The sequence below is a fragment of the Linderina pennispora genome (assembly GCF_002104995.1).
Source record: "Linderina pennispora strain ATCC 12442 chromosome Unknown DL89scaffold_11, whole genome shotgun sequence".
Taxonomy (NCBI): Eukaryota; Fungi; Kickxellomycota; class Kickxellomycetes; order Kickxellales; family Kickxellaceae; genus Linderina; species Linderina pennispora.
Genome location: NW_024468259.1, coordinates 540,631 through 568,591, shown reverse-complemented (window position 1 = coordinate 568,591; position 27,961 = coordinate 540,631). Strand labels below are relative to the sequence as shown.

At 52.8% G+C, this 27,961-nt stretch overlaps 14 protein-coding genes across 14 annotated transcripts; 9 read left to right on the top strand and 5 right to left on the bottom strand.

Moving 5' to 3' along the window:
* The first annotated feature begins 223 nt into the window (after window positions 1–223).
* DL89DRAFT_39593 (uncharacterized protein) lies at window positions 224–1,159 on the top strand. Its single transcript, XM_040891617.1, has one exon. The coding sequence runs from the start codon at window positions 280–282 to the stop codon at window positions 976–978; it is 699 nt and encodes a 232-aa protein (XP_040741831.1). The 5' UTR covers window positions 224–279; the 3' UTR covers window positions 979–1,159.
* On the bottom strand, window positions 1,120–1,890 carry DL89DRAFT_259214 (aquaporin-like protein; the record flags this gene model as incomplete). Its single annotated transcript, XM_040885672.1, has 1 exon — window positions 1,120–1,890. One exon carries the CDS (start codon window positions 1,888–1,890, stop codon window positions 1,120–1,122), a length of 771 nt encoding a protein of 256 aa, XP_040741830.1.
* Window positions 1,891–3,032: 1,142 nt separating this feature from the next.
* On the top strand, window positions 3,033–3,722 carry DL89DRAFT_269139 (uncharacterized protein). The gene has a single exon (XM_040888176.1). It carries the CDS (start codon window positions 3,062–3,064, stop codon window positions 3,629–3,631), a length of 570 nt encoding a protein of 189 aa, XP_040741829.1. The 5' UTR covers window positions 3,033–3,061; the 3' UTR covers window positions 3,632–3,722.
* Window positions 3,691–5,421, bottom strand: DL89DRAFT_278825 (FMN-linked oxidoreductase; the record flags this gene model as incomplete). Its single annotated transcript, XM_040889532.1, has 2 exons — window positions 3,691–4,869; window positions 4,894–5,421. 2 exons carry the CDS (start codon window positions 5,419–5,421, stop codon window positions 3,691–3,693), a joined length of 1,707 nt encoding a protein of 568 aa, XP_040741828.1.
* Window positions 5,422–5,918: 497 nt separating this feature from the next.
* Window positions 5,919–6,891, top strand: DL89DRAFT_39477 (uncharacterized protein). Its single transcript, XM_040891615.1, has one exon. It carries the CDS (start codon window positions 6,156–6,158, stop codon window positions 6,714–6,716), a length of 561 nt encoding a protein of 186 aa, XP_040741827.1. The 5' UTR covers window positions 5,919–6,155; the 3' UTR covers window positions 6,717–6,891.
* Window positions 6,865–7,807, top strand: DL89DRAFT_39483 (xanthine-guanine phosphoribosyl transferase). Its single transcript, XM_040891616.1, has one exon. It carries the CDS (start codon window positions 7,066–7,068, stop codon window positions 7,702–7,704), a length of 639 nt encoding a protein of 212 aa, XP_040741826.1. The 5' UTR covers window positions 6,865–7,065; the 3' UTR covers window positions 7,705–7,807.
* An 855-nt stretch (window positions 7,808–8,662) lies between these two features.
* Window positions 8,663–10,171, top strand: DL89DRAFT_275513 (major facilitator superfamily MFS-1; the record flags this gene model as incomplete). The annotated part of the gene is made up of 1 exon (XM_040889317.1): window positions 8,663–10,171. One exon carries the CDS (start codon window positions 8,663–8,665, stop codon window positions 10,169–10,171), a length of 1,509 nt encoding a protein of 502 aa, XP_040741825.1.
* A 14-nt stretch (window positions 10,172–10,185) lies between these two features.
* Window positions 10,186–11,823, bottom strand: DL89DRAFT_303099 (amino acid transporter; the record flags this gene model as incomplete). The annotated part of the gene is made up of 1 exon (XM_040890864.1): window positions 10,186–11,823. Exon 1 carries the CDS (start codon window positions 11,794–11,796, stop codon window positions 10,186–10,188), a length of 1,611 nt encoding a protein of 536 aa, XP_040741824.1. The 5' UTR covers window positions 11,797–11,823.
* A 907-nt stretch (window positions 11,824–12,730) lies between these two features.
* DL89DRAFT_259207 (P-loop containing nucleoside triphosphate hydrolase protein) lies at window positions 12,731–17,295 on the top strand (the record flags this gene model as incomplete). The annotated part of the gene is made up of 5 exons (XM_040885671.1): window positions 12,731–12,869; window positions 12,970–13,881; window positions 14,004–14,097; window positions 14,147–15,271; window positions 15,312–17,295. The coding sequence occupies 5 exons, from the start codon at window positions 12,731–12,733 to the stop codon at window positions 17,293–17,295; spliced, it is 4,254 nt and encodes a 1,417-aa protein (XP_040741823.1).
* A 1,165-nt stretch (window positions 17,296–18,460) lies between these two features.
* Window positions 18,461–19,614, top strand: DL89DRAFT_294502 (uncharacterized protein; the record flags this gene model as incomplete). The annotated part of the gene is made up of 2 exons (XM_040890523.1): window positions 18,461–18,579; window positions 18,612–19,614. The coding sequence occupies 2 exons, from the start codon at window positions 18,461–18,463 to the stop codon at window positions 19,612–19,614; spliced, it is 1,122 nt and encodes a 373-aa protein (XP_040741822.1).
* A 330-nt stretch (window positions 19,615–19,944) lies between these two features.
* DL89DRAFT_269136 (uncharacterized protein) lies at window positions 19,945–21,172 on the bottom strand. The gene is made up of 5 exons (XM_040888175.1): window positions 21,035–21,172; window positions 20,581–21,006; window positions 20,492–20,537; window positions 20,378–20,471; window positions 19,945–20,337 (listed from the first exon to the last, which is right to left on the bottom strand). Exons 1-5 carry the CDS (start codon window positions 21,162–21,164, stop codon window positions 20,077–20,079), a joined length of 957 nt encoding a protein of 318 aa, XP_040741821.1. The 5' UTR covers window positions 21,165–21,172; the 3' UTR covers window positions 19,945–20,076.
* A 377-nt stretch (window positions 21,173–21,549) lies between these two features.
* On the bottom strand, window positions 21,550–24,625 carry DL89DRAFT_269135 (MCM-domain-containing protein). Its single transcript, XM_040888174.1, has 4 exons — window positions 23,419–24,625; window positions 22,872–23,387; window positions 22,484–22,786; window positions 21,550–22,419 (listed from the first exon to the last, which is right to left on the bottom strand). Exons 1-4 carry the CDS (start codon window positions 24,541–24,543, stop codon window positions 21,718–21,720), a joined length of 2,646 nt encoding a protein of 881 aa, XP_040741820.1. The 5' UTR covers window positions 24,544–24,625; the 3' UTR covers window positions 21,550–21,717.
* An 823-nt stretch (window positions 24,626–25,448) lies between these two features.
* DL89DRAFT_269134 (uncharacterized protein) lies at window positions 25,449–26,594 on the top strand. The gene is made up of 2 exons (XM_040888173.1): window positions 25,449–25,678; window positions 25,719–26,594. Exons 1-2 carry the CDS (start codon window positions 25,475–25,477, stop codon window positions 26,271–26,273), a joined length of 759 nt encoding a protein of 252 aa, XP_040741819.1. The 5' UTR covers window positions 25,449–25,474; the 3' UTR covers window positions 26,274–26,594.
* A 258-nt stretch (window positions 26,595–26,852) lies between these two features.
* Window positions 26,853–27,925, top strand: DL89DRAFT_269133 (uncharacterized protein). The gene is made up of 2 exons (XM_040888172.1): window positions 26,853–27,055; window positions 27,078–27,925. Exons 1-2 carry the CDS (start codon window positions 26,900–26,902, stop codon window positions 27,549–27,551), a joined length of 630 nt encoding a protein of 209 aa, XP_040741818.1. The 5' UTR covers window positions 26,853–26,899; the 3' UTR covers window positions 27,552–27,925.
* The last annotated feature ends 36 nt before the right edge of the window (window positions 27,926–27,961 follow it).

The following is a 27,961-nucleotide window of genomic DNA, read 5'->3' as shown; positions in this document are numbered from 1 at the left end:
AGTACTGTGAGTTCAGGCATAGTAGCTCTACCTTTTGTTAGTATGGCTACAGCCTGAGACACCTGCATTGCGACGTTGAGTTACCTCGGTGGCATGTTCCTGTGGGAAGGAGCATGTGGGGCTTGTTTTGATATGCCCGATCGGATCATGTGATTGAGGCATCATGCCAAGCAGGCATAGTGCTGGGCGTTTTGGAACTAGCTATTCCCTTTGTTTTGCTTCGCTTTTTTTTTTTTTTTCACATTTCCACATTCTTTTCTTTATAGCTATCAGAGGACAATGTCACCTCCAACCGATTCCACAGACCTCAGCGAATTTGAGCCGCATTCGTCACGGGAGCCAGTTGCATTGCGGCCGTACGATTCGCGAGTTCCTGAGCCCATGAACAACTACAACCTGCCATCAGACCGGAAAATTATAGAGGACAAGCTGCGGCTACTGCGAGAGCACTTCCCAACGTTTGCCAACAAGTCAGCGGACGACCTCGAAGACCTGCTTCGGTATGAAGATTTATTCCAGGCGCATATTGACGGGCTTGAGCAGGTGCAGCTTACTCGGACGCTCGAATACGAGCTGCGGGTCGAGAACGAGAGTCTTGCGGAAATCAACCTGACCGCGGAGCCCGAGCTGAAAAAAATGCGTGACAAGGTGGCAGAGCTGCAGGCGGTGGCTGGGTCGTTGACAACACGGCTGTATGAGCTGGTGCAGGAGCATGTTGATCTTCAGAAGCCATATTCGCCGCAAACACTGATTCAGCGGATGAACGATGAGGCCAATCAGCTCGATATCAAGTCGAACGAGGTGCTGGACAACTTCCGAAACCACAACGGTACTATTGGGTTGGCCGAATGTGATGACTTCATCAAGCAGTACAAGCAACTGAGAAAGTCGTACCACTCACTCGATGCCAGGCACCAGCTGGCGGCGGCCGCACATAGGAGCGGCAAGCTGGTCGGTGTACCTACCATGGACCGCTGAGCTCCTCTATGTATTATGATGTACTTCTGGGTAGAGATAGTAAAATCAAATTATCCAGTAGTGGGTAAAAAGTCGCACAGAGTAAACGCTATGGAGAGATATTACGGAGTGAGTTGCCTCACTTGAGGAGGCAGGGGATATTCAGGCAGTGCCTGCCTCGAGCTGGTGGTGGTATTCGGCATCTTGCTTGACCAGCCACTCATAAACAAAGGCACCGATGGTGCCGCCGACGATAGGGCCAGCAATGGGGACGACAAAGTACAGGCTGCTGTCAGTGAGAGCATTAAAGTCATAGGCAAGGGCGGCGAAGACGCGGGGTCCAAAGTCACGAGCAGGGTTAAGGGCCAGACCGAGCGGGGAGCTCAAGCCAAGAGACACAGCGCTGAGTGCCAGGCCAATAGCGAGCGGACCGATGTTCTTGGCACTGCTGTTGGCATCCGATACAGCGTAGATGGCCAACACAAAGAGTGCCGAGCCAATGGTCTCGCCCAAGAAGCCCTGTCCAAAGTCGTTGGAGGTGATGAAGGCGCCAGTGGCTGGGTGGAGGCCGGCCTCTCCAGGCTTGAGAGCAGCAAGGCCGGCGGCAAAGTTGGCCCAGACAAGGACAGCACCGACAAATGCTCCGAGGGTCTGTGCAAGCAGGTAGCCGGAAACTTGTGCCCAGGAGAAGCCGTGGAAGATAGCTTTGGAGATGGTCACTGCGGGGTTGATGTGGCCGCCGCTGACATGCTCAGATGTCCAAATACCGAGGGCAACAGCAAGGCCCCAGGCCACAGAGCTGCTCAGGGCGTCGGCCTGACTGTCCTTGTTGACGAGGCTCTGCGCGGTAGCACCGAGTCCCACGGTGGTGAGAACCAGGGTGCCGATAAATTCGGCCCAGTAAGGGGCCGCGATGTTCCTGAACGAAGACATTTGGCTAGTGGGAGAGCAAATGCTAGGAAGAATGGAAGAAGAAGAATACTGTGTGGGAATGTTTTGAGCTCTGGCTGCTTCAGAGGGGTTTCGAGTTTGTTTATAAATGTTGGACGCTCTCACCGGGTAAGGGTGGTGGTTTAGCCAGCGGATGAAACGTGGGCCAAGTGGTGGGCCTCGCCGTGGAATACAAAGCCGAGCGCCGTTGATGCTGTGTGCATTGTAAATTGTATATATTAGAAGGAGGCGGAAGAGTGCCATTGGATCCTGGCCACGAGGTCACATCCACAAACGAAAGCCTCTTGTTCCGGCAAGCGACAAGGAGGAAGCATCTGCCTCATCTTTCACTTCCCTTCAACATATGTTGGAAACAGCAGCAGCCTATGGCCTCTGCTGGTCGATGCAGACATCACCATGCTGACTGGAAAGGTGCTGCCTAGCACAGTGGCCTGACCTGTAGAGAATCCGTCATAAGGGTATCGAGGCATATCCGAGCGAAAAGGTGCTTGCACAGCTATTGCGAATGAAGGGTGCGCATGCCAGCATTGGGTGGGCAGTAGAGCGCAGCGCATGCGCACTTGTGCAGGTTTGTGCACACGCGCCGCACCTATTCGCACAAACCAAGCCCTCTCTGCGACAATTGAATTCGACATGCATAAATTGCGTTGTTTCCCAGACTTGTTTAATTCTGACCTCAAGGGGCGTGAAAAAAATGCCGGCAGCGCAGTTTTGCTACGAAAAGTTGCTTTCCTTGGCTTGCCCAACTTAAGAAGGGGTCGTGAGTATCTGGTCGACTCGTGGGGGTCCGGAGCTCTCCACCCTTTATTGTGCCCAGAACCTAACAAGCTTATGTTAGTGAGAATGTAAGGTATTTCTAAATATAGGAACCAAGTCCTTCATAAGGTAGCAATTGTAAAATATGTCGCGTGCATATTTCACACTGGGGTGAGGTTGTGGGAAGGACCAAACATTTGACATGGGTAAGAAATAAAAATACCAGCCCACATTTGGGGTGGGCAAGAGGGGTGTACCACCGATCTGAAGCGGTGGGCTAGCGCATATAAAATGGCCCAAGGTATCCTACACCAACACCAAAATCCACCATCAACACAGTCACCACCATCATAATCACCAAGCCAATCCTCAGAAACAGTATCATACCACATCTATCATGAAGGTCATTGCCATTCTCTCTGCTCTCGCCACTGTCGCTTTCGCCAAGTCTGGTAATAACGTCGTCTCCACTGATGTTGCCCGCGATACGACTCTCGCCTACAACGGCTTCCAGAACGCCGACGGAACCTTTGATGCCCTGGTGCCTAAGGGGCTCAAAGACACTCTGGTGACATTCAAGGGAAACAGAGACTACGAGCGAATCCTGCTCGGCTTTGATATGCCCAGCAAGGTCAAGGACCCGTCCCAAATCACCAAGTGCGTTCTGCATGTCCCAACTCCCAAGGATGCGCCCAGTGGCTCCTACAGTCTCACTGCATTCTCAGCCAGCAGCAACTGGGACGAGGCCACAGCCAACGCCCAGACCCAAATAACTAGCGTTAGACAGGTTGGCAGTGTGTCTGTTTCTGACAAGGACGAGAAGCCGGGCGATATTGACATTACTGGTGCTTGCCAAGCGGCTGCTGAGGGCAAGTTCAGCATTTTCCTTGACACCAGCGGACCGGCTGTTACGTTCTACTCGCACCAGGCCAACAAGGATAAGTTCAGTGTCGATATCACCTACTAAAGATGTATAAGAACGATAGCATGTTCTTCTAAATAAGCTCAATACAAGAATACCCATGTTTAACCTTCATAAGAGTTTGACTTGTGTTTAGGCAAGAACGTGTAGTTGTCAGGTGCTGGGCCTAGCAGCATCTCGGATATCTTGATCCAGTCGCTGACCTTGTCGCTGGCCATCAGCGTCTCCAGGTCATTGCGGCCTACAAACGGTGGTGGCCGTTCGTTCATACGCTGCGGCAGCACCTCCAGCAGACTGACAGGAATGTAGCGGTGCAAAAACGACTGCCACTCGAGCAAGTAGCGGCGCACATTGTTGATACCCACAGTGTCCGTTCCCCAATGCTCCATGCCGAATTTGGTAAAGTCCTTGAGGATATCCAGACGCTCAGTGGCAGAGATATCCCACACCTTGCGTTCATTGATTTCCTTGAAGATCCAAGGCTTGATGAGGGCGCCACGGCCGATCATGATTCCGTCCGCGCATTGGTTGTCCATGTGGTCCCAGTACTCCTCCCAGGACATGACATCTCCACCGCCAAACAGAGGCATTCTGCTGGTTGTCTTCTTGCACTGCGCAATGTACTCCCAGTCTGCAAGCTTTGTGTAGCGCTGTTGACGCGATCGGCCATGGAGCGTGCCCAAGGCGGCTCCCCACTCCTCAAACTGTGGAATAAGCGTATGCGCGACATTGTCGTTCTTGTTGATTCCTGTACGGAACTTGACAGTAACGTCGCAGTTAGTCACGTAGTGCATGGTGCGCACGATCCTGCTGATCTTCTTGGGGTGGCCCATCAGAGCACTGCCGCCGCCGTTGTTATACGCCATGTCGATGGGGCATCCCATGTTGAGGTCGATAAAGTCGGTTTCGCATTCGCGGCTGACGATCTCGGCTGCACGGCCCAGTACATCGGAGCGATTTCCAGCAAGCTGTATGCCGAACAAGTCCTCACACGGGTGACGCTTGAGCAGCGCCCACTCGGTATGCTGCCCCTGAAGCAGGTTGGTGGCGATGGCCATCTCGGAGCACGTGATGTCGACGCCAAAGCCCTTGCAGATTCGCCGGAATGGAAGGTTGCCAACGGTAGTCAGCGGTGCAAGATACGTCTTGCCGCGGTAGTCAATGTGCCCGCGCGTTCCCTTGTGCCGCTTAGAGCGGTCGGTCTCTGCATCTTCGCCACCCTCGTCGATTTCTGCTATAGGCTGCTCTCCCTCCTTCACTTCGTTTTCTAGAATCTTGGTGATCTCTTCAGTACGCGGAAACTTGACCTGCCTCTTCCTGAGCCTAATTTGCATGTCCCTGCCAAGATCGTTCGTGCAATAGACTGTCTTTAGCTTGGCTTTCTCTTCGTCCACGATCTGCTTGTGGTTGTCCGTTGTATGCGCTGATGAGAATCGACACCGCAGCCCAAACCGACACTTTCCGAACAAATCAAACAGCACGCAGCGGTCGCCAAACTCCGGATCGCGGTGCGCCAGGAAGTCGTCGACATCATGGCTAAACGTACATTTTTCGCCAAACTTGCACTCTTCGCCGAGCGCGATCTGCGCACATAGGCGGCTGGCATCGCTGTAGACCTGCTTGTTCTTTTGCTTGCGGTTTTTGTTTTGCCCGCTGGCCTTTTCGCGACGTTTTGGCTGGGGCTCGCTGCTGCCTTCGGCTCTGGGCTTGTCTGCTGGCACAGTCGCACGCTCAGTGGGATATACAACCAGGTATTCTTTCTTGATAGGTGCCTCGCCCTTTTCGCGCTCTACGATAGGCGGCAACGACTGTTGTGGTTCTTCTACGGCTGGCATTATAGGGAATTCAAGACAAAAGCAAAGACAAAGTGGATCAAGGCTGTTGCATAGTTGGGCGGCGCCTTTCTTTTGCTTGATCAGGAGAAAAAGATCCGCAAGTTAATCAACGGCCGGCACTTGGGCTGTGCATAATGTGTGGGAACCGGGACCAGACACAGAATGGCTCTATGTCCGGTGTTCGTGTGAACGGGGCGGTGGTTGAATTGCAGCAAATTATGACTCGAACGAGGGTATTCCCACCCACTCTCCCACTTCGGCTATATGTGAACGGTTATCAGGTATTGCCCATTGATATCAGCGAGGCTTATGAGGCGGCTAATAATGCGCAGCTAGCAGTGCCTATATATGTACACGAATACCGGTTGGCATATGGATAGCAGGAAATCCAAATAGGCTGCAAACCTCCTACCAAAGAGCCCAAGGATTCCAGCATTCGTTTAGGTCAATGTGCCTGGCTGACTTGCATTCTGCGTTGGTGCCTGATTGCCCTGGCAGAAACAAAACCCTCCTGCAGCTGCAAAGGGCTTGTCCGCGCCCTTGTGATCTGAAGCCCTTCACCGACGCTGCCTTTGTTTCCCTGTGTACACCCACACCATGAGCTGGCCTCCGCTGGAACCTCCAAGGCAATAGGTGCTATATAAACTGCTGCCCCCACCGCAAACCAAACCATGCCTCCCACATCTCAGCACCAGCTTCAAGCGTGATATCTTTATGCCATCTATTCTCCAGCCATGAACGTTTTCACCAAGATTGTCTTCAGCTTCGCGCTCTTCGCCTCTCTCGGCAACACTGCATCGGTCACTGACGTTGGATGCTCCAAGGATGCCACGGTCGTGTTCAACCTTCAGCAATGCGGCGACTCGCCCTGCGCGCTGATCAACCATGGCACCGACAACACGCTGGCGGCATCGCTGCAGAACGACGAGGTCGTGCGCATGCTGATCGGCTTTGATCTGCCTGCCGGTCTCAACAAGATCAGCCAGTGCCAGCTCCGTCTGCAGCAGCCCGTCTCTTCACCCGGCGGTGCGTACATGCTGACTGCGTCGGAGGCATCAAACGACTGGGATGAGGACTTGGTCAATGGCCAGTCGAACATCCCGACAGGCAATGTCCTGGGCAGCGTTGATGTTAGTGGGAGCGCAAGGCCGGATTTTATCGATGTCACTGCCGCTTGCAAGTATGCAGCCAAGAACAGCCGCTCGTTCAGTGTCTGGATCGATAGCAGCGGCCCGGCTGTCATCTTCCCCAGCCGGCAGACTGGTGCGTCGACGGTTCTCAGAATCGTCTCCTAGGCCTGTTAGCACCCCTTTCAGCAGATTTTCATATTTATTTTTTTGAACACTGGCGAGCCCTTAGAGGATTTTTGTACCGCACAAGACTTTCGCCCCACCGGCGGTATGTCCATTTGCGCTTCTATTGGGTGCGGTCAGACGGCTGACTCTTGGGGAATAATCGCCGTGAAAAAAATTTTTTTTTTCTTTCCGCGAAATTCCGGAGTCTGGCCAGGTATAAAAGGCTTGCTTTCAGGCCTGGCCACGACCAAATGACTGGAGGGATTTGGAAATATCTCCTTTCCCCTTCCTTGTCTAGCCAACCTTTCTTTATCCCAAAAGAGGACCGCCGAAAGAACCGCCCTGCGCCATGGCCGAGAACAAGCTTCACATTTCCTACAACCAGATCCACCAGCTGATCGAAGGTGCGGTCAAGACCTACAACATGGTCGAGGGCTTCAACCCTGATCTGTGCATCGCCATTGGAGGCGGTGGCTTCATCCCGGCGCGCATTCTGCGGTCGTTCCTGAAGGCCTCCACAGGCAAGAACATCCCGATCCAGGCCATCGGCCTGTCGCTGTATGAGGAGCTGCCGAACGCAGGCAAGGACGGTGTCCCGGAGATCCCTGGCGTGCAGGTCACCAAGACGCAGTGGCTCAACTTTGGTGGATCCGAGTCTCTGACCAATCTGCTGGGCCGCCGCATCCTTATTGTCGATGAGGTCGATGATTCGCGCAAGACCCTAGTCTACGCCGTCCAGGAGCTCCTCAAGGATATCCGCTGCCAGGAGATCAAGAAGGGCTTGGAGCCAGGATCGTCCAACACCGAGCTCGGCGTGTTTGTCGTGTACAACAAGGACAAGCCCAAGGCCGAGGAGCTGCCTGAGGAGGTCATGAAGAACTACTTCCCGGCTGCCACCACTCCCGATCGCTGGCTGTTCTTCCCATGGGACTGCACCACCGATATCGAGGAGCACTCGAAGCGCGCTAACGAGCAGCAGCTCAAGTAAATTTTTAATGTACTTTCAATGCAAACATCAGCATCAAAGCAATATGTGAAGCAAAAAGGATGATCGGGTGGAGCTAAGCCGGATTCCATTTTCGCTACCTGTGGATGATAGTTGGCTGTGGAGAAAAAAAGGCGTAGTTCTATGAATCTGCCACCCATGCACAGCCGCCACGATGTTAACATAGCGGCATTTCTATAAAAAGCCATCGCAAATCACGAATCAGCGCTATCCCGGCTCCATCCTCGGATTAGGAATTCCAAAATTCGGGTTCCTACATGTCTTTGTGGATGGTACCTGCTTCATACTCCGCAGCACACCCCACCTTCACCAGCTGCCAAAGTCTGCATGCAGACTTTTGCTGTGAAAGTAGTGCAAGAGCTGCGTATATTAGCAAAAAAAAAGATGGAATATGAACAGCCACATCTGCTGACACTGAACCTACGAAGCACGTCTTTACGGATAGCGCTAGAGACTCGTAAACGGGCTGTTCAAGAGCTAACAGTTAAGTTTCCCCACATAAATACCGAATGAGATGCGCCTAGATGTTTCCTGCTCCCCTACATTTATTCCCTTCACATATTACTGCACATACTAGTGGATCTTTAAAATGCCTTTGCAAATTAATACTAGTCCATATAAAAAGGCCCTTAGCAACCCGGTACCCTCGCCACAGGTGATTGCACAGAGCAGCTGGACCACTTTGCGGGGAGATGACAGCCACAGGGACGATTCGTCCTTGTCCCCCTTTTCACCGTTTTCCCCTTACTCGCCCTCAGCTGGCACTAGCCGAGTAACGCTGTCACAACACAACCATTCTAACAACAGTTATCGGATGCCGCAAACCCGACATTATCTCGGTACTCCAATGAAGGCTGTGCATCGGCGGACTATCATTGAGCAGCTCAGCGAGCCACCACAGCAAACAAGGTCACTCGCTGGCGCATCCCTCATTTTCGCCATGATTGCATTAAACATCCTCATGTTTCTGACCGCCCTTGATACGACAATTGTTGCATCCACATACATAACCATTGCCAGCGAGTTCCAGTCTATGGACCATGCGCAGTGGATAATCAACAGTTACCTGATCACCACAACCGCCACCCAGCCACTGTACGGCAAAATCAGCGACATCACTGGCCGTGTCCAGACCATCGTGGCTGCCGTCGTGCTGTTTCTGGGCGGGTCAATCATGTGCGCCATGTCCACATCTCTTGGGATGCTCATCGCCAGCCGTTGTGTCCAAGGGCTGGGTGGAGGTGGCCTCATGACACTGGTATCCGTGGTTTTAGGCGATATTCTTAGCGAGCGCGAGCGCGGGAAGTGGGTCGGTCTGTTTGCTGCTACATGGGGTGTGACCTCGGCTATTGCTCCGGTAATTGGCGGCGCCATCGTCAGGAACACAACTTGGCGCATCATATTCTGGATAAACGTCCCCATCTGTGCCATTGCCACCGCAATCATCCTCCTCCTTTTGCGGCTCCCAAAGCCCAAAGGCTCGCTAAAAGACAAGCTCTTGCGCGTCGATTTTCTAGGCTCCGTCATATCGATGTTAGGAATTGTCCTATTTCTCCTGGCGCTGACATGGGGAGGAACTGAGTATTCATGGGGTTCGCTACTAGTTGTAAGCTGCCTCGTATCCGGCATTGGCATGCTTGGTGCATTTGTAATGGTTGAATGGCGCATCCCGCGCGAACCACTGATGCCCCTGCGGCTGCTCAAGAGCCGCAATATTGCATTGAGCTCGTTTTCGTTCTTGTTCTTTGGCGCTGCAGTATATGGTCCGATTATGTTCATTCCACAATGGGCGATTATAGTCAAGAACGCCAGCAACATCGAATCAGGGCTGTATCTATTACCGATGATGGTCGCTCTCATCATCTCTGCTACTGCCAGTGGCTTGGTTATGTCATCGACTGGCAGGTACCGTGAAATAATTTGGCTGTCGGGCGTGCTCCTGGTCATCGGAAATAGCTTGCTGGTGATGCTGGACCAGAATGCATCGCTGGCTAAAATCATCGGTCCGCTATTCGTCACCGGTCTTGGGTTTGGCTGTGCGAACCAGTCTTTGTCGATTGTCGAGCAGGCTAATGCAGCAGTCAAAGATATGGCCACGGCAACAACGCTGGGTCTATTTCTGCGTTCGGTTGGTGCCATCATTGTAGTGGCGGTGCTGAGCTCGGTTATGCAAAACTCACTCGCCCCACTCCTCCAGGAGATCATGGCTCGGTTCCCAGAGTTTATTGATGAACTATCAGCGGTAGCCAAAGACCAGAGCCAGCTACATTCGCCGAGTATCCCCGAAGAGGTGCGCGGGCTCGTCATTGGCGCGTATATGAAGGCAATGCGTTCATCATTCATTGCACTGATTCCATTCACTGCTGTCTACCTGCTACTTACGCTGGGTATCCAGCACAAGGCTCTTGAAAAGTTTCAAAAGCATAGCGACGAGATTGAGATGAAATAGAAAAACAAAGTGTACTATATTTCCAACTTTTTCCCACCAAATTCTGAATCAGACGGCTCTGTGGTCGCATCGGCAAAAAGCCCTTGGTCGCCAAAATAGGCCAAGTCCTCGGGGGACCACTTGTCGGGGTTTCCTACTCTCGAGCGGCGGTATCCAAATCCAATATAGATAAGGCTGCCGATGGCCAGCCATATGAACAGGCGGTAGATTGTTGGACCATCTGAAAGCACGATCAAGAGGATTGCAATGATTGCTCCAGGAACAGGCAAAAGGAAAGGACCAAAAGGCGTCTTGAAGCCGCGCTCAGCATGTGGATGGGTGAACCTCATGATAACAACGCTTATGTTGACCAAGATGAACGCCAATAGCGTACCGACCGATGTCATGTCACCAAGCACGTCAACCGGCAATACTCCAGCAAAGATGGCGCACAGGGTCCCAGTAACTAGTGTAGGGACGTAAGGTGTCTTGAACTTTGGGTGCAGTCGGCCAAATATGCGCGGGAGCAGCCCATCCCGGGACATGATGAAGAAGATACGGGGCTGAGCCAAGAATGAGACGAGCATAACTGAACTTAGACCGGCAATGGCCCCGATATCAATTAGAATCCGAAGCCAGCGAGTGTTTGGGTAGAGTGCTAAGGCAAAAGTGAGGGGGGCCGGTTGGTTCTTTAAAGTATCATACCTTGCGATACCACAGAGCACGGCAGCGACCCCCATGTACAGGACTGTGCAGATGACAAGCGAAACGATGATACCATAGGGAAGATCACGCTGTGGATCCTTTGCCTCTTGAGCAGCAGTCGTTACACTGTCAAATCCAATATACGCAAAGAAAACATGCTGGGCGCCGCGGAAAACGCCTAGGGCTCCGTATGAGTTGCCGACACGCTCTGGCAGGAACGGCCTGTAGTTGTTGGAGTCGATATGCTTGGTTGCGCCAAAAATAAAGAACAGGACGACGAGGATCTTGACAACCACAATGGCATTGATGGTCCATGACGCATACCGGACACCAAAAATGTGGATGGTCATTAGTAATAAGGCAATAAATATGGCCGGGATATTGATGTATGATCCATGGTTAATGATGAACTTGAGCGATGTGCCGTCCCAAACAATCGGTGGCTGTGTTGTCTTGGGCGTCAGCACTACACTGAAGGCGTCTTCAAAAAACCGCACAAGATATGCGCTCCACCCAACTGCAACGGTTGCTGAGCCAACCAGGTGTTCGAGAATCAGGTCCCAGCCGATAACCCATGCCAGGAACTCTCCAAGTGACACGTAGGTATATGTGTAGGCAGAGCCTGAAATCGGGACCATTGACCCGAGCTCAGCATAGCTGAAGGCAGACAGCGCTGCAACCACAGCAGCGATAATAAAGCTGATAAGCACTGCCGGGCCAGCATCATTTGCGGCTGCAGTTCCAGTCAGGACGAAGATTCCAGTGCCAATGATTGAGCCGATGCCAATCCCGATGAGGTCAAGGCGACCAAGATTGCGTTTCATTTCCGTCTTGCTTCCTTCTTGAAGAACCTGGCCAACAGGTTTACGGGCAAACACACGGCGCACAATTGTTCGCCATCGAGGCTGGATAACAGCTGGTGCTGGTGCTGGTGAGGGCATGGTGAAGTAAAACAAGAATAAGTGTGGGATGAATACCGCCTTGCTATTGCTACTGCCAAAATGGTACACTACAGCAACATGTGTCTTTTTATACTCGATTTGGATCTGTATTTCCCAAACATAGGTATTCGCATGAGCTCATTGCCTGCCTAAAGCAGACCACCTATTGCTCTGGGTAGTGGAAGACTCGGTGTCCATATATGACGAAATTCTGAGCGTGGATGGCGTTGACAATTCGCAAGACGATTTGCATGCACTGAAGATCTGTCTATTGCAAAATATGATGTATGAGTTGCCGATCAGTCAGAGATACAACTCCACCAGTGTCTACTGAAGCGACTTAGCAATGGGTGTGGCTGCTGTCTACAAAACATAATCCACATATATCTAGACAGCATATCCGATGATTAAAGATTCGGCATATGAATAGATGGATTAGGTAACGGAGTCATGCTGATAGATATTACACCGGCTAGCTCAGTTGGTTTCCGAAATGGCCGCCAGGATACACACCAATACATTAAGCCACAATAATTTCCTATCCTGGCCAATTTGCTGAGTGTTAAAGGCAAAGGCTTGTCACCCATTGGTCTCAGACAATACTACATATGGCACAGGTTTTCTTTCTAGGCAAAGTTCTATTACACCTCACTCTAAATATTGGCTACTGATGCTCGGCTGCTCCCCAGCTGCACTCGGTGAGGCAGTGGGCTGGAATAGCTTTTGCTTTGGCAGCTTGGAATCTAACTACAGCTTGGTGGGCCCTGGAAAAGGCATGAAGATATTTTTAGAGAGTTCCCCAGGGCCAACTCACGTGTCTAATCGCTGACTCCAAAAAAACGGCTTGCCTTTTCCAAGGCAGTTGTATGTAGCACTTTACTGTGCGTGTCGGTATACAATACGCATATGCAATTGTCTGAATTCCACCTTCACGATGCCACAACAGAGTCCTAGTTTTGGAATGCAGCGGGTGCATGCTGCTGCGGCCGTGGTAGATTTATTTGGGGGAGGGGTGACGTTGTCAGTCTCTGACAACCCTGCTGCCAGTACCAATGGAATCGCTGAAATCTCAGGTGTGAGAAACAGGATCTGCTTGGTGTGGGGAGCAATTCACCACATGCAGCCGAAGCCAAAAATTGCCCTCAGGAACACACCGCTGTGAAAAACCGACAGCCAAGGCGCGCACTGCCTCTTCCCATCTTGGGTCCAAACTCTATTTTTTTGGAAGCATGGTATCTGTCAAGCAAAATATTCCACTTCTTGTCCACCTTTATGCACTGGGGTCGGTGGTGTACTCTAGGCTAAGAGGCGCGCCATACCGCAAGCACCACCTTTGCGCACCACCTGTGCAGTGCGTCCATGTGTTGCTCGTTGTCATCTCAGGGCTTGTTGGCAACAATTGGCAGGGCGTACTGCACCAAGTATCTGTTGCAATGTTACTGGCACTAGCACGCTTCGCTGGTGGGCAGCTAGCATTCAGGCTTGTCAACTTTATCGGTATTCAGACCCTCCTTCAATCAAAGGCTGACGTCACCCTCTCACTGCGTGCTTTTGGAATCGCTCTGCATCTGTTCATGCTCATGGTCGATCTCGATGGACAGGGCTGGCACGAACTGCGTGATAACGTCCAAAGTGCACTTTATGCCAAAGAGATAGCGCTGATTAGGCTTGGACGCGTGCGCGAGCTGACCATCGATGACTTCTGGGCCTTGCCTGAGCGGTTCCAGCTCCATGCAGCTCATCGCGAGTTCAAGTATGACGAGAATGAGACGCTTTTTGTCATTCGTGGCATCATACGGATGATATGGCGACCGTATCTGCCGCTGGTTGTGTTCCAGTCACTGTTTCGCATTGCTGTGGTATCCCAGTCTGTACTGTTCACCATGGTTCTGATGTGCATTGAGAATCCGTCGACACACGCCTGGTATGAGCCGTATCTGTATTTGGCTGCCAACTTTAGTCTCCAGCTAATCAAGTCGCAGGCAGAGCGTGTTAACCGACTGCTGGACCAAGAGGAGCAGCGCGTCAAAGATTCTATAAGATTCGAAATACTGCGGTGCGCATTGGCAAACGCTGGCAAGGGAGGTACCAATGACATGTATATCACTCACCTTGTTGGGTCGGTAATGCGGGGGCTGAGAACAGTCGTCTCTGAGATCTCATCGGTGGTCACTGCGCTGTTCGCTCTTTGGCTGACATACCGGCAGATTGGGTGGATATCGGTCATTCCAATCGTCGTTCTCATGGCGTTGTCATTGGTGTCGATGTCCCTGGATTATCTTCGGCGCGTATGCGGCTACAGTAGGTATACGTTCTGGACATCTCGCGTAGATGCTCGCGATATATACAGCAACATCAAAACCATCAAATTCAACGGCTGGGAGCAAAAATACCTCGATCCGACGCTTGTCCTCAACGATGATCCGGACGCGTACGACAGCGTAAAGATCCCAAAAAAGTATCGACGGTTGGCGGATGCATTTATAAGCACTGCGCAAACGGCGAACAGCATCCTTCGGAATGTGTCTAGTCAGCTCGCGATATTTTTCACGGTGAATTTGTACCTTCAGAGCGGAGAGACGTTGTCCAGCGTCGAGCTGCTTCAGATTATCGAGCAGATAACGCAAGTGAAGAACAACGCCCAAAGCGTCCTTTCAAGCTATTACCTCATCGGTGAGGCTGTTAATGACAATTTGCGGCTGGAGGGATGCCTAGCAGTCGAACCAACGAATGGCATTGCGGTTCAACCTGGATTATCTGAAGCCGGCCCGTCAATAGAGATGAAGGACAGCACTTTTACGCACACAAAGAAGACAGAGACGAACATACTCGAGGGTGTATCGTTGAGCATTGGCAGGGGTCAGCTCGTGTCAGTCAAGGGCGGTGTCGCATCCGGAAAGACGTCGTTACTGCTTGCGATGTGCGGTGAGGTGGAAATGAGATCAGGAGCAGGTCATGTCACCGGCCGTATTGGATATCTGGGGCAGTCGCCGTACATCATGAATGGAACTCTGCGCGAGAACATCTTGTTTGGCCGTGACTTTGATGAGTCGCTTTACTGGCGTGTCATGGAGGCCTGCGCACTAATGGAGGATGCTGAGCAGTGGCCCAAGCGTGACATGACGCTGATTGGCGAGGGTGGCATCAACATTTCGGGCGGACAGAAGGCTCGGCTGGCGCTTGCTCGTGCAGTATACACTCAGGCTGATGTATATATTCTGGATGACCCGCTCTCTGCTGTCGATGCACAAATCAAGCGACATCTGCTCGACAATGTCCTGCTGAACACTGGGCTACTTGGCAACAAGCTGCGTGTGGTGTCGATGAACTCTAACCATTTGGATGCGTTTGCCAACCAGAATATCACGGTTGACAAGGGCCAGGTCACCGTGGAGATCCAGGAACACCCGAGAGTGCATTCGCTGGCCACTCTGCATGGCTCTTGTCCAGAAGGCGGATCTGGGGACGATACCATGTCTGAGGGATCGACTTCGACATTGACGAACTATGTAAAGCCGAGTAGCAGGCGCAGTGATAGCAGGAGGGGGCATGCGACCAAAAGATTTCGACATGGATAAAGGTATTAACTGGGACGATGCGAAATATGCGTTGGACATCCTAGGCTTACCTGTCCTTGTCCTGACGCTGTTTACTGCGACATTTCACCCCGTATCTGACTACATCACTGAGGGGTACAAGCTTGACGCACTCAACAAGAACAGCGTGGCAGCAGATCCACATGCCATTGGTACCTATCTGTGGTATCAGATGCTCGCTGCAACAATTACAAACGTCGTTAACACGGCCGAGAGCATGCTCAAGAGGAACGTCGCTGACAAGTATGTGGAGGAGCGAGTAATCAATATGTTTACGCGCAGTTTGGTATACGCCCCAATGTCGCTGTTTGACAGTTCCAGCAAGCAGGATATTGATTCCAAGTTCTGGGTGTGCAAAAACGAGCTTGCAAGGAGGCTGCCAATGCTGATACAGACAAATGTCTCCACGATCCTGAGCATTTCCCTGTCAATGTACCGCGTCAGCCGCAAGGCACCGCTGCTGCTGCTTATCGCGCCTGTTATGGCGATTGCAATGAACCATGTCGGCAAGCTGGTTATTCCTACATATCGTGCAGTGCGCAAAATCACTCGCTCATTCAAAGTCGAACAGTCACGGATCAGAGACGTCCTCAGCGATAGCAGCCGCACAATCCGTCTTCATGGTGTCGAAGGCTACTTCACTAGCATTCACAAGGGCAACGTCGATGAAGAGGTGCGGTTGACGCGACCGAGGAAGGCCTTGAGTTCGTTGTCGAGAACTCTGGTCAAAGTCATCGATGTCACGACGAGCTCGGTTGTCACAGTGATCATGGTAATGCAGTCTCAGTTCACCGATTACAAGCTGACCTCCGGCGAGCTCAAGGTGTTTGGGTCGTTAATCAATGACATGGTATCGAGCATGTCGCGACTTGTAGACCTGCGCACAAGGGTTATTGAGCTACTTGAGACTGTCGATCTGTTCCGCCAGTTTATCCAGACACCGCTTGAGGCAGCATGGGACGAAGGCGGTATGCAGCCACCAGCAAACTGGCCGATGCAGGGCAGTATTGAGTTCCGCAACTACTGCATGCGATACACCCCAGATCAGGACTTGGTGCTGAAGGACATCTCGTTTACAATCAAGAGCGGTGAGCGCATTGGCATTGTGGGCCGCACCGGTGCAGGCAAGTCGTCATTGACACGGGCGTTGTTCCGGCTAGTCGAGGGTGCGTCCGGATCCATTCTGGTCGATGGCATTGACATTGCGACGCTGCGAGCGGACGGCCTACGTCCAAACCTTACAATCATCCCGCAGGACCCGACGATCTTTAACGGTTCCGTCAAGGCCAACCTCGACCCACTCCAGCAATACACGATTGAGGACATGTGGGCAGCGCTAATAAAGGCTGAGCTAGTCGATGTTGTGAACCCAAAGGCCAAGCATGACAAGACCAAGAAGGATATGAAGAACGAGGACAGCGACAGCGACTATTTGTGGGAGACAGAGAGGCAGAGGGATAAGCGTCTGAATTCGAGCTGGCCGATGCGTGCGTTCTTGTGGTTGTTCCAAGAGCGAAGAAACACAGACAGCCTTTTAACTCGCAACAAAGACTGGGGGCTGTCAAAGAGATATTATGGACGTGGCTGGTTGACCTCGGGGCAGCGGCAGATGTTCAGTCTGTGCCGAACGCTGATGCGCAAACGCAAGGTTCTGGTTCTTGACGAGGCTACGGCGGATGTTGACCTCAAGACGGACAGGATTACCCACGACGTCATCCACAAGGAATTTGCCGGCTGTACCATCCTGACCATCGCGCATCGCCTTGAAACCGTCATGAACAGCGATCGCATCATCGTGATGGACCATGGCACTGTTGCCGAGTTCGACACGCCGGCCAATCTTTTGGCCAAAGGCGGCCTGTTTGCTGAGCTGGTAAAGTCCAACGATTTTTCCAACATGTAATCCTTTTTACTCCACAAATCCATTTTATAGCCGGGGTACAGACCCGACCGCTGTGCGCACGATGGAATACTCGCCTGGCACCGCGTGGTGCCAAAAGTGCGTGAATATGCAAGGGGAGGGAGGGAGCGTGGCCGGATGGGCGACAAAGGGATTTGGGCATCAGGTGGCAAAATAATAGGCGTGACCTGGGCCGAGCCAGGCTCAACCACAAACAACGGCGCATTGTTTTTGCATCGGACAATCAGGTGCAATAAGCGGTCTTGCGGTTCAGCCAGTGACTGTGAAGAGCTCGGGTGTGGACAATGGGAAATCGGTTTGGACCAGTGAGAATGGTGGTCTGACTTTGGCTGCTTGAATGTGAGAGGATCGACAACTGAAAGCGCGACGCTTGGGGAGGGGAGGTTGCTGCTTTTTTGAACATTTGGATGGTCTTTTTCTCCCTCTTTCCCCTTACGCAAACAGAAGATACATGTCCGTTATGAACTTTTAAGACTCCCACCCATCCCCTCCTTCCTTTTCCTTCACATCTCTCTCACCCGCCTTTCGCCCACAGCCGCACTCCTCTCTCTCTCTTTTTCTCTTTCTCGCTTCCGCAGACCTCTCGCTCTACCCACCCCTCTACCCACCCCACCCTCCTTTCCCTGTCTTTTCACCCTCCGCCCCGCTCGTTCGCGCGCCGATACATCCCTTGACAATTTCCCTGTTTAAGAACAAGACGTTCTGGCTGAGAGAATAAGCAGCCCGACTCACAATAGGTCACAAATCACCACGCCAGTGGCTTTTTTACCCTCTTTGACAACCTGGCTCTTGTAAACAAACATTTCCCTGGCAGTCCAAGCGACACCCACACGGTCCCAAACATCTTTCCTCACTATTGCGCCTTGTCACCGAAGGTCGTAGACTCCCTTTTGGACACCGCTTCACTTATATAATACCACCTGTCTTCCAGCGAGACACGTCTCTTTCTCCTTTCGCTCAGTACTCTCTACCTCTCCTTTTCGTTAAAGAGTCTCTGGCTTGATATTGAATATCGAGCACATACACATACCCCTTCCCCGAGCAGGCTACTCTCCCCAACTACCACCCTCTTAGCAGTAGGAACAAAAGCCTAAAGATGAAGGGCATAACAGTGATTGCTTTGGTATTTGCTATGCTGACAACAGTAATGGCGATGCCGATTCAGCTCAACAACATTTTGAATGACCTGCAGAAGCTGGGCGATCCACTGATGGTATATCTGCTGCCGGGCAGCAACCAGCCGATCACAGTGACACCGCAGGGCGAGTTGTCGAGCGCACGGCTAGCGACACGGCTAGCAACACGGCTAGCAACCAGCAGAAGGTCGGCAACAAGCCGTCGAGCTCTGCCGTGACCACTTCGGCTGCTCCTGCGCCCAGCACATACCTGCAGGTGTCGTCGGCCGCGCCGACCTCGTCGCCGTCTTCGTCCTCGGAAGAGGCCAAGCCCACTCATGGTAGCAACGACAACTCGTCGTCGGGCTCCAGCGGCGGTATTCCCGATGGGCAAGGCAATAGCTTCAACACGCCGTCGGGTGCTGTGCGCTTCCCATGGAACCACAACAACGCCGACAACGTGGTCCCAATCACCCCGCAGTCGTTGAATGGCGGCTGGGCCATGTCGCCCGACCAGTCGTGCAAGCCGGGAGGCTGGTGCCCGTACGCATGCGCTCCAGGATACTACTCGGCGCAGTGGGATCCGAGCGCCTCGGCCTACAACGGCGCTGGCTCAATGAACGGCGGTCTGAAGGCTGACGCTAACGGCAAGCTGTCGAAGCCGTTCCCTGACCGTCCGTTCTGCGAATCCGGAATGATGAATGCCCACATTGAGAACAAGCTCGGCCAGTCGGTTTCTGCCTGCCAGACCGTGTACCCCGGTAACGAGGCCATGATCATTCCGTCCGTCGCATCTGCCGGCGGCTCAGTACAGCTCAACGTCGTGCCCAAGTCCTACTGGCTCGGCGTCTCCTCGCAGTTCTACGTCAATCTGGCTGGTTCCGACGCCTCCCAGTGCATCTGGGGCAACGACGACAAGCCGATTGGCAACTGGGCTCCGTACATCTTTGGCGGTGGCCAGGCAGCTGACGGCAACACGTACATCAGCGTGCAGTTCAACCCGCTGTACACCTCCAAGGGCTTCAAGGTTTCTGATGCCTACAACGTGCGCATCGAGTGCACGTCGGGCAAGTGCAACTTCCCCAATAGCGGAGAGTGCAAGTGCGAGGGCGGCAAGTGCTCTGTCGACAACGGATGCACTGTTACTCTGCCACAGGGCGCTCAGGCCAAGTGGGTCCTCTACTAAACTCCACATATAGAACCCCTCCCTCTTTCGGATTGCGACACATAGCCTCCCTTTCTTCCTTTGCTAAATACCTTATCAGTATCATCGCCCTTACATTTTCCTTCGGTAATGAAAATTCCACCCAAGACAATCAGCCAGGCTCGTATGGTGTCACCTATGCACGACGAGCAATGCTGAGGGCGGTAACAGTATATATAGACGTCTGTGATATGGCCTGATGCCACCCACAACTCTTTCCTTTATCCGTTCCATTAATCCAGGCTGTACAGCAGGCAATATGGCAGCAGGCATACAATAGGTCATTGATAGGAGCCTCAGCATATGACAGGTAATGCTCTATTTGAAAGATACTTGGCAAAAAGAAAAGGTCGTGTTTGAGTAATAAAGTGATATCGCAGCGGAACAGAAAAATGTAGGATTGTGGAAGTTTGTGTATACTTGTATCTCAGCGTAGTTGAATGCCTAATACTCGTTATGCAAAGGACGTGTTCGTACGCGCTGCACATAGGCAAGCAGCGCATCGGCTTCTTTCGGGAACCCCGTGGCAATGGATTTATCAGCCATGAACGACGGGATCCAGCCCGAAAAGTCCGAGTGATGAATGCACGACCACTCAACATCACCATTGGAGTACTCCCTGACCTCTTCATACGTCTCGTAGAACGCGCGCACGTATCCGCGCTGCTCTGTGCAGTTAGAATGGGCTATCGGTACCGTGACAACCTGGAAGCGGCGGAATCGGAATTCGTGTATCGCCATGCACGCTGTCATCGTCATCCTGGACTGCCTGCGATGCCTGGTTCAGCCCCACAAATCTTGACTGCTCCTGCTGGTGGTGCGGCTGTTGCGCAAACGGCCTGGTCGTGGAAGTGGCGACTTCGGCGATTCAGGCGAATGAAGCGATGCCGGGTAGTGGCTGCATCCTGGCGTTGTCCAGATTCGCAAAGCTGCGTGCGTTTTGCAGACCGCGCTCGTTGATGGGATTCACCGCCAGCGGGCTCGTTGGCACTGAATGGATGCCCAGGTTGGTTGTCGACTGCGACGCCCGCATCATGTTGGCCAGGTTGGTCATGCTCATGCTGGGGGTGAAAATCCGCGGCTTCTTGTGTGCTTGCTCGCCCAGAAACTCGCGCTTCAGCACCAGCTGGCAGTAATCGCGCTTTGCTTTCAGCCCACCTGACTTGAAGCAGTATCGGAATACCTCCGCCACGTTTGGCACCAGCGCCTCGACTGCATCGATGTTTACCATCGACGGCATCCATTGCGGTAGGTGGTCAGCGCGGCCCAGGAACAGGATGGATTTGAGCTCGTCGTACGATGTCTGCGTGGTCACATATACGTCTCGCCGCAGCCACCGGTGGTCCTCGTTCGGGTTGCGGTTCTGGCGCTGCACTGTCATGTACTCGTTCTCCTTGACTACCGGGTATCGCTGGCGTGTATGACAGCAGATCATCGCACTTGTTGAAGTATTGCGTTATGAATTCGTCAAACTTTTGCGAATTCTCGAGCGGGGACGGAATCACGGACCGTCGGATTGGCTTCAGAACCATTTTATTCTATTTTTTTGGAGAGTGGGCGTGTGCGTGCTCGGTGAGAGTGTGCCTTTTGGAAAGGGAAAGAGGCTTTTTAGTGTAGAATCCACAAATGGCTTAATGGAACAGAGCTGGAGAAAGTGTAAACAGAAAGTGCGGGCGCGAAAAAGAAAGAGCTAATGGCGCCAACCGAGCAAGATAGCGAGCAAGACCTCATTTATTATCCCACCCAGCCAAGTTAACACATTCTTGGACGGTGCCCCCTCCCCAACGTTGACTCGCTGACAACACGCCGGTGATGTGCTTCAAAGCACAGAAAGGGCGCAGATCGCTGGAGAAAACAACGCGTGGCACCGCGGGTTTGCTATTCACACAGGCTGCTTCTGGCCTAGTTTTTCCCCATGATTTCCAGCGGTCCGATTGGCGGTCCGATTTCTGGATGCGCATATGGTCTACATCGAATCGTCGTTGCTAAAGTGCTGTTTTGTGAAATCAACTAGTTTTTTTGGGGGGTGGAAGCAAGTTCAACAAAAGAACCTTCGACATGGCTGAAAGAGAGCCTACGGAAGCACTAGTCCAGTGCAAAGTTCGGGTGCAGCATCAGCATCGGGCCATCGCTGTTCTCCTCTTCAGTCTCGCCCTCAGCGGCACGCAGCGCGATCACGCAGCCCTCAGTGTTGACCAGATACTTGAGCACTGACTGGGCAAGGTGCTGCTCCTGATGGAAGTCGTCCTCGCTCTCCATCACCTCCTCGCGCTGCGCCAGGTACCAGTCAACCAGTGTAGTGCGGCGCACGCCCTCATCGCCCCTCTCCTCGGCCTCGTGCAGCTTGAGGACGAGCATCGAGCGCACGCGATCAAAGTCCTCGCGCTTAATGGTCACCTTCTTCTTGGAGGGCTGCTGGGGCTGCTGCGAGTCGCCGCCTTCCACCGCCTCATCGGCGTTCATTGGGGCCTCAACAGTCACATCCTGCGTCTTGGACTCGTCATCCTCGCCTTCAAACACATCGATATCGTCCATTTCGACGTGCACAATCGACCGCCGCAGCAGACGCACGGCCTCGCTCACGTGCCGCGAAGTAATCTCCTCGGAGCAGTGCGCGCGCGCCAGAGCCTCGCTGAGCCGGATCAGCGACTCGAGCTGGCGCACTGTGATGCGGTAGGCGTTCTTGCCCGACGAGCTCTTGCCGCCCGAACCGCCGCCAACATCCTCCTGGCGCAGGTTGCGGTATGACTCCCACAGCAGGCGACCAGCATCCTCGGTTAGCACGGGCTGGATGGTGCGCGCAAATCCGGATGTACCGACGCAGCCGAGCCGGCGAGTACGGCGGGTCGACTGCCTGGTCGCGCAGCTGGTGGATCTGGACGATATGACGGGCAGTGTTGAAGTCTGTGGTCTCGTTGGCATCATCGAGCACGACGAAGAACAGATCGAAGCGCGACATGATAGGCGCACTCATGGCCACATTCTGGCGCAGCGTCAGCCGCCGGTCGTACCTGCCACCAACAGGGTTGGCTGCAGCCAAAATCGACGTGCGGGCATTGAGGGTGGCGTGGATGCCAGCCTTGGCAATCGAGATGGTCTGCTGCTCCATGGCCTCGTGGATGGCGACCTGGTCTGCAATATCCATCTTGTCAAACTCATCGAATAGCGCAGATTCCGTGGTCTGCCAGCATCAAGGCTCCAGCTTCAATCGTGAACTCGCCGGTCTCGTCATCCCTGACGACACTGGCTGTCAGACCGGCCGCAGAGGAGGCTTTGCCAGAAGTGAACACGGCACGCGGCAAGAACCCAGCAACATACTTGAGGAACTGTGACTTGGATGTCGACGGGTCTCCGACGATACATACATTGATGTCACCACGCAGCCTCATACCTTCAGCTGTGCGCTTGTGCACACCGCCGAGAAGCTGCAGCAGAATGCCCCGCTTGACCTCCTCATGGCCGAATACTGTCGGCGCCACACTCTTAACCAGGTTCGTATAGACCTGTGAGTCTCTGCTCATCTCTCTAAGCTCCTCCTGCTCCTGGGTACTCAGCGAGTTCAAGAACGCCTCGCGGTCCTCAGCCTCGCCCAGGGTCTCATCGCCGGACAGAGCACCGGCATGGCCAAGGTACGTGCCGTTGGCTGACAAAATGCCCGGGACCGCCCCATTGCTGGTCTGCTGTGAGGCTCCGGAAGTCGTGGCGTCATTGACCGCCTGGGTGAAGCACGCCAGGAAAGCCAGTCTGTACGTAAGCTCGCGTGTGCCCAGTGCCTTGGTTCCGGACAGGCCCGCCCTCAGGAGCACGGGTCCTGGATATATCTCTCTGCGCAACGGCAACCTGGCCCGGCCCTCCAATAACCGAGATGTCCGGGAGCGCAATCAACGACCCAGTGAATTGAGCTCGGTCTCCAGGCTTGATGCGCTCAACCAGATCTCCGCGCACAATTACATCCAGAGTGCGCGGCATACTTCCAGGCGGGATCTCACTCGAGTTCTCCTGCACACGCACGCGCTGCCAGTCGGCAAACTTGCTCTGGTCGACAATCAGTGTCCATGCAATACGGTTCATGCATGTCGGGTTGTCACATACGCTCGGCTCAGTATACTTGAATTGCTGCACCACAGGGCCGCAGATGGTGCTGCACTCCACGCACCTGAACATGCCGCTGATCAGCTCGGGCCGCACCTCCGAGGTACGGGTCACCGTGCCACTGATACACGCCAGTGAGCCGATCTTATCAGCACGCAGCTCGCGCACACGGCTAACACCAGGGAGACCAAACACCGACACTGAAATGCTAACAGGGTCTTCAGAATCCGGATGCATCTTGGTGTAGAGCCGCGTCGCCGCCAGGCCCAGATACGGTTCCAGCCGCAAAAAGTTTTCGAGCAGGGCCTGTGCCGCACGCTCATCGTAGCGCATTAAATGGGCAAAGTTGACAAACAACGTCGAGCACTCGTCAATCCGCATCTTGGCTGCCTGCCGTGCATACAATTTGCCACCGTATCTCAGATCCTTCTCGCCGCCCTCCTCGCTGTAGGCCTCCAGGAATGTCTCGAAGATGACACGGAATGCCTCGGCAGCTTCATCGCGAATCTTGGTACGTCCCTCGCGTGGAGCAATGCCAAGCGTATCGCGCAGCCGCCGCGCCCGCTCTTCCTGCACCTCCTCGTTGGTCGTGCGTGGTGCCTGGGTGCGCGGCTCGTTCAGGTTGCCCAGGTCGGAGCTGATGCCAGTTTGGCTCTGCGTGTAGTCGGTTGTATCTGCCAGCCGCCGCCGCACCGAGCCCTCGCTGTTCAGCTGCGGAATACTCGATGTCGGCGGAGGCATAAGCCCGCTGCTGGTTGGCAAATTGCGCCCAACACCTGACGAAGTCAGCGGAGGAATGTCACTACTGGATGGGGCCATTTAACAAGTATGTAATAGGAATCTGCGTTCGCTTACGAGAAAGTGCAGAGGGAATGCGGTCAACAATTATAGTGATAAAGCGAAATAGAAAAGACACGAACAGTGTCCATGCTGCAGCGGCGCGTTGAGCATAAATTTTGCGTTGAGCCGAGCCTGTGTTGACAATAAAATCAGCCTGCCTGATTGATGTAATCAAGAGGAATTAGTGGACCTGGGTTTTGCCGATGACCACCAGCTACGTGGCAGCAAGCGTGTAATACAGCCAGGTTCTGTGAAGATGAGCAGCGGTCTTCCAAGATGCACGAAATGCACCCTGCTCCAACTTGGTTGGACACATCGGTTCGCTATACACCATTTGCTGGGCTGGTGACCTGGTCTAGTTGCTACCAAGAGCTTGTTTTCCTTTTTTATTTCCCTCATTATCGGCTGCTCTTGGACTCTATGCAAATGAAACCAGGTCGCCAACGGACTCAGGTCTGCCTTTTGATTGTAACAAATGATATATGCTAAATTTAGCGGAGTATAGCATGGTAGGATAAATACTGAATGGTGGTATGAAAACCGATATCCAGTAAAATGTGCATAAAAATCCACCTGTGAGACATGCCATGCATTGTGCATGTGACTGGGATCCCTCGACAACATCCGGTACACCAGGCGATTCTAGTGACACTCCCAAACATGCCAAAAGTATATGTGTGAGTGACAAGAACATATCCTTGTGGATGTCCACGCCAATTTGATTTGCAAATCTTGCTAGGGCCATTATCCCTTTGATGCGATTGCCGCTGACGTAGTGCTGCTATCGATTTTCATGTGTTTTTCTCAATGTATGTGCAGTCGCACCCACGAAAAGAGTAAAGGATAGATAGACAGCGCACTTTTTGCATTCAGCACTTCATGTCCTCCACCATTCTCATTATTCATATCAATGACAAAGTTCCCAACCTCGCCCGACACCTATCTTGCCATAAATTATGAGCCAAACAGAGCAGCAGCGTTTGTGCTTGGCGCAGTATTCTATGCCTTTGGGTGCCTGCTAATTGCCCAGTCGGCTGTGGTAAGCCGAGTCATACAAAATGTCCTGGCACCATTGATTTCAGGGATCCTTGGCAGCGCGCTGATCGTCCGCGGTGTGTTTTCCAGGAGCCCAACCATCGCGACATGGACAACAGGCCAACGTGCTGAACGATGTTGGGGCCAGTGCGATGACTGGCCTTCACTTTATTCTACTGGCACGTCTGCTGTGTCTGGTGCCTAATACCCCCAGTCGTGTCAAGCGCATAGCCATGTGTACTGGCTCATTTGCTGCGGCCATCATCTTTGGCGTGCTAGCTGGTGCTGGCTACGCACTGTTGAAAGGTGGTGCTTCGCCAGATCAGGTCAAGGTTGCAGAGAGGATCATCAAGGCTGGGGTCGGCGGCCAGTTTGCTCTCAGTATAATATTCCTGTCGGTTATGTATCATTACGAAACAACATCTGATGGGCTGCGCCGGTACAAGGGCTGGATGTTTGTTATTCAGGCAAGCGCTTTGCTTGTCTTCAGTCGCAACCTGGCCCGCCTGATTACGACTGCTTTCACAACAATCAACTCGACTCGGAATTCAGAAGCTGCAGCATATTGCACCGACATGCTATTTACCCTGCTAGTGGTGGTGGTGTGGGCTATTTCCAATCTTCCTCGTCTCCACTACCCCGGTACAACCTCAGAGAAGAGGGCTGCGAGCTGACGTTGCCAAGCTTTCGTCCACACTGTTCCTGGGCATTGAAGATGTGGGAACCGTTCTTAGTCCAGCCGAAAATGAAAACAAACACATCTAACTAGCTGCGGTTTTAGTTGCGGCGTTCCGCTTGATTGGCATTGACCCCGCTGCCAAGACTCTTGACATGGCAACTAGTCACACTTGGCACGGATCAGCATGAAAATAGTGTGAATTTTTTTGAGAAATCAAGGTACATATGCATCAACAAACAGGATTTTTCTCCAAACTGAGCATTCCATCTTCTGAGCTATTCTTGGCACAAGTCTGCATGGGAGCGCTGCTCTACATCAACTCAGTTGTATTTGGTAGAATTCCATCCAGCACCAGCCTGCTATAAATACACTGTTGCCACGCAGCACCTCAGTTTTCTTCATACACCCAACACCCATCTTTCTTCAACAGCTCTCTTACATAATCGAATAATGACTGACATCTCGTTCGGAGCCGCATTTTTCATCCCACAGTATTACCCAAGCAAGGGTGCAGCGTACGGAGTCGCCTCAGCATTCTTTGTCCTAGGCTTGGTACTGCTGTTTGAGGGGCAGCGCGCACACAGCCATCGTCTTACACGCATCGGCGTGCTCATTGCATTGATGCTGGGAGGTGCCTTTGTCGCCCGCGGTATCTTCATTAACCGCCAGATGCAGGATGCCAGCCCATTCGTTGCATTCAGCGTGCTCAACGGCGTTGCCCCCAACTTTATCAGTCTCGTCAACTACCTTCTGCTGGTTAATATGCTCAAATCGCTGGTCCATGGGACCGCCCCGTAAGACAATAACTGGGTTCCACGTGTTTGCCATCGTCATGTCGGTAACCTTTGGTGCACTGTCAGGAGCCGGATCTGGGCTAATGCAGGGTACTGCGTCTCTAAACCAGCTCAAGACCGCATCGGACTTGCTCAAGGCCAGTATTGCCGGACAAGTTGCCAACAATGCGCTGCTAATGGTATCCACCAGCTTCTTCTTGGCCAAGTATGCTGAGGCTCGCACAAAGCCAGCATGGTACGCAAACATTTACATCGGCGGACTTCTGGTCTTGTTGCGCAACGTCTTCAAGCTCGTTGCCATGTTCTACCCACAGGTCACGTTTATGGTGACCAGTGAGGCCGCCTGGTATTGTGTCGACCCGATGCTGAACATGCTGGCTCTATTGACATGGGTAGTGCTAGACATGCCACGTCGTTGCCAGCCGCCAGTTCAGTCAAGCCAGTATCAGCAGCAGAGTGATGCCTACCCTAAATATTAGTTATCCTCCACTTTTGTCAATTAATACCTTGTATTTTGCTACCAGACTGATGGCGCTCACAATGTGTGCTTAGCTAGTCAGTAAGAGATCTAGACAGTCGATAATGTAGCAGAGAACCTGCCATGGGGCTTTAGGGCAGGAAACTATTGTATAATCAGGTGTTTCCATCGAGTAGTTGCCGCCGTACATCACCGAGTCAAGCCCCACATCAGGGTATGTCGCGGCTGGCAAGCGCAAAAGTTAAATAGCTGAATGTAAAGGAAGGGTTTGTAGAGGGGTGAGGGGTTAGAAAAGGCAGATAACACAGGAAGGGCGGCTTTTACATGTAGGTTGTGTGTTGACCAACGAGCCAACGGTTCCGAGTCTGAGTACCGAAGATGTGAAGGTTGAGTGATTCGTTTATTTGACAG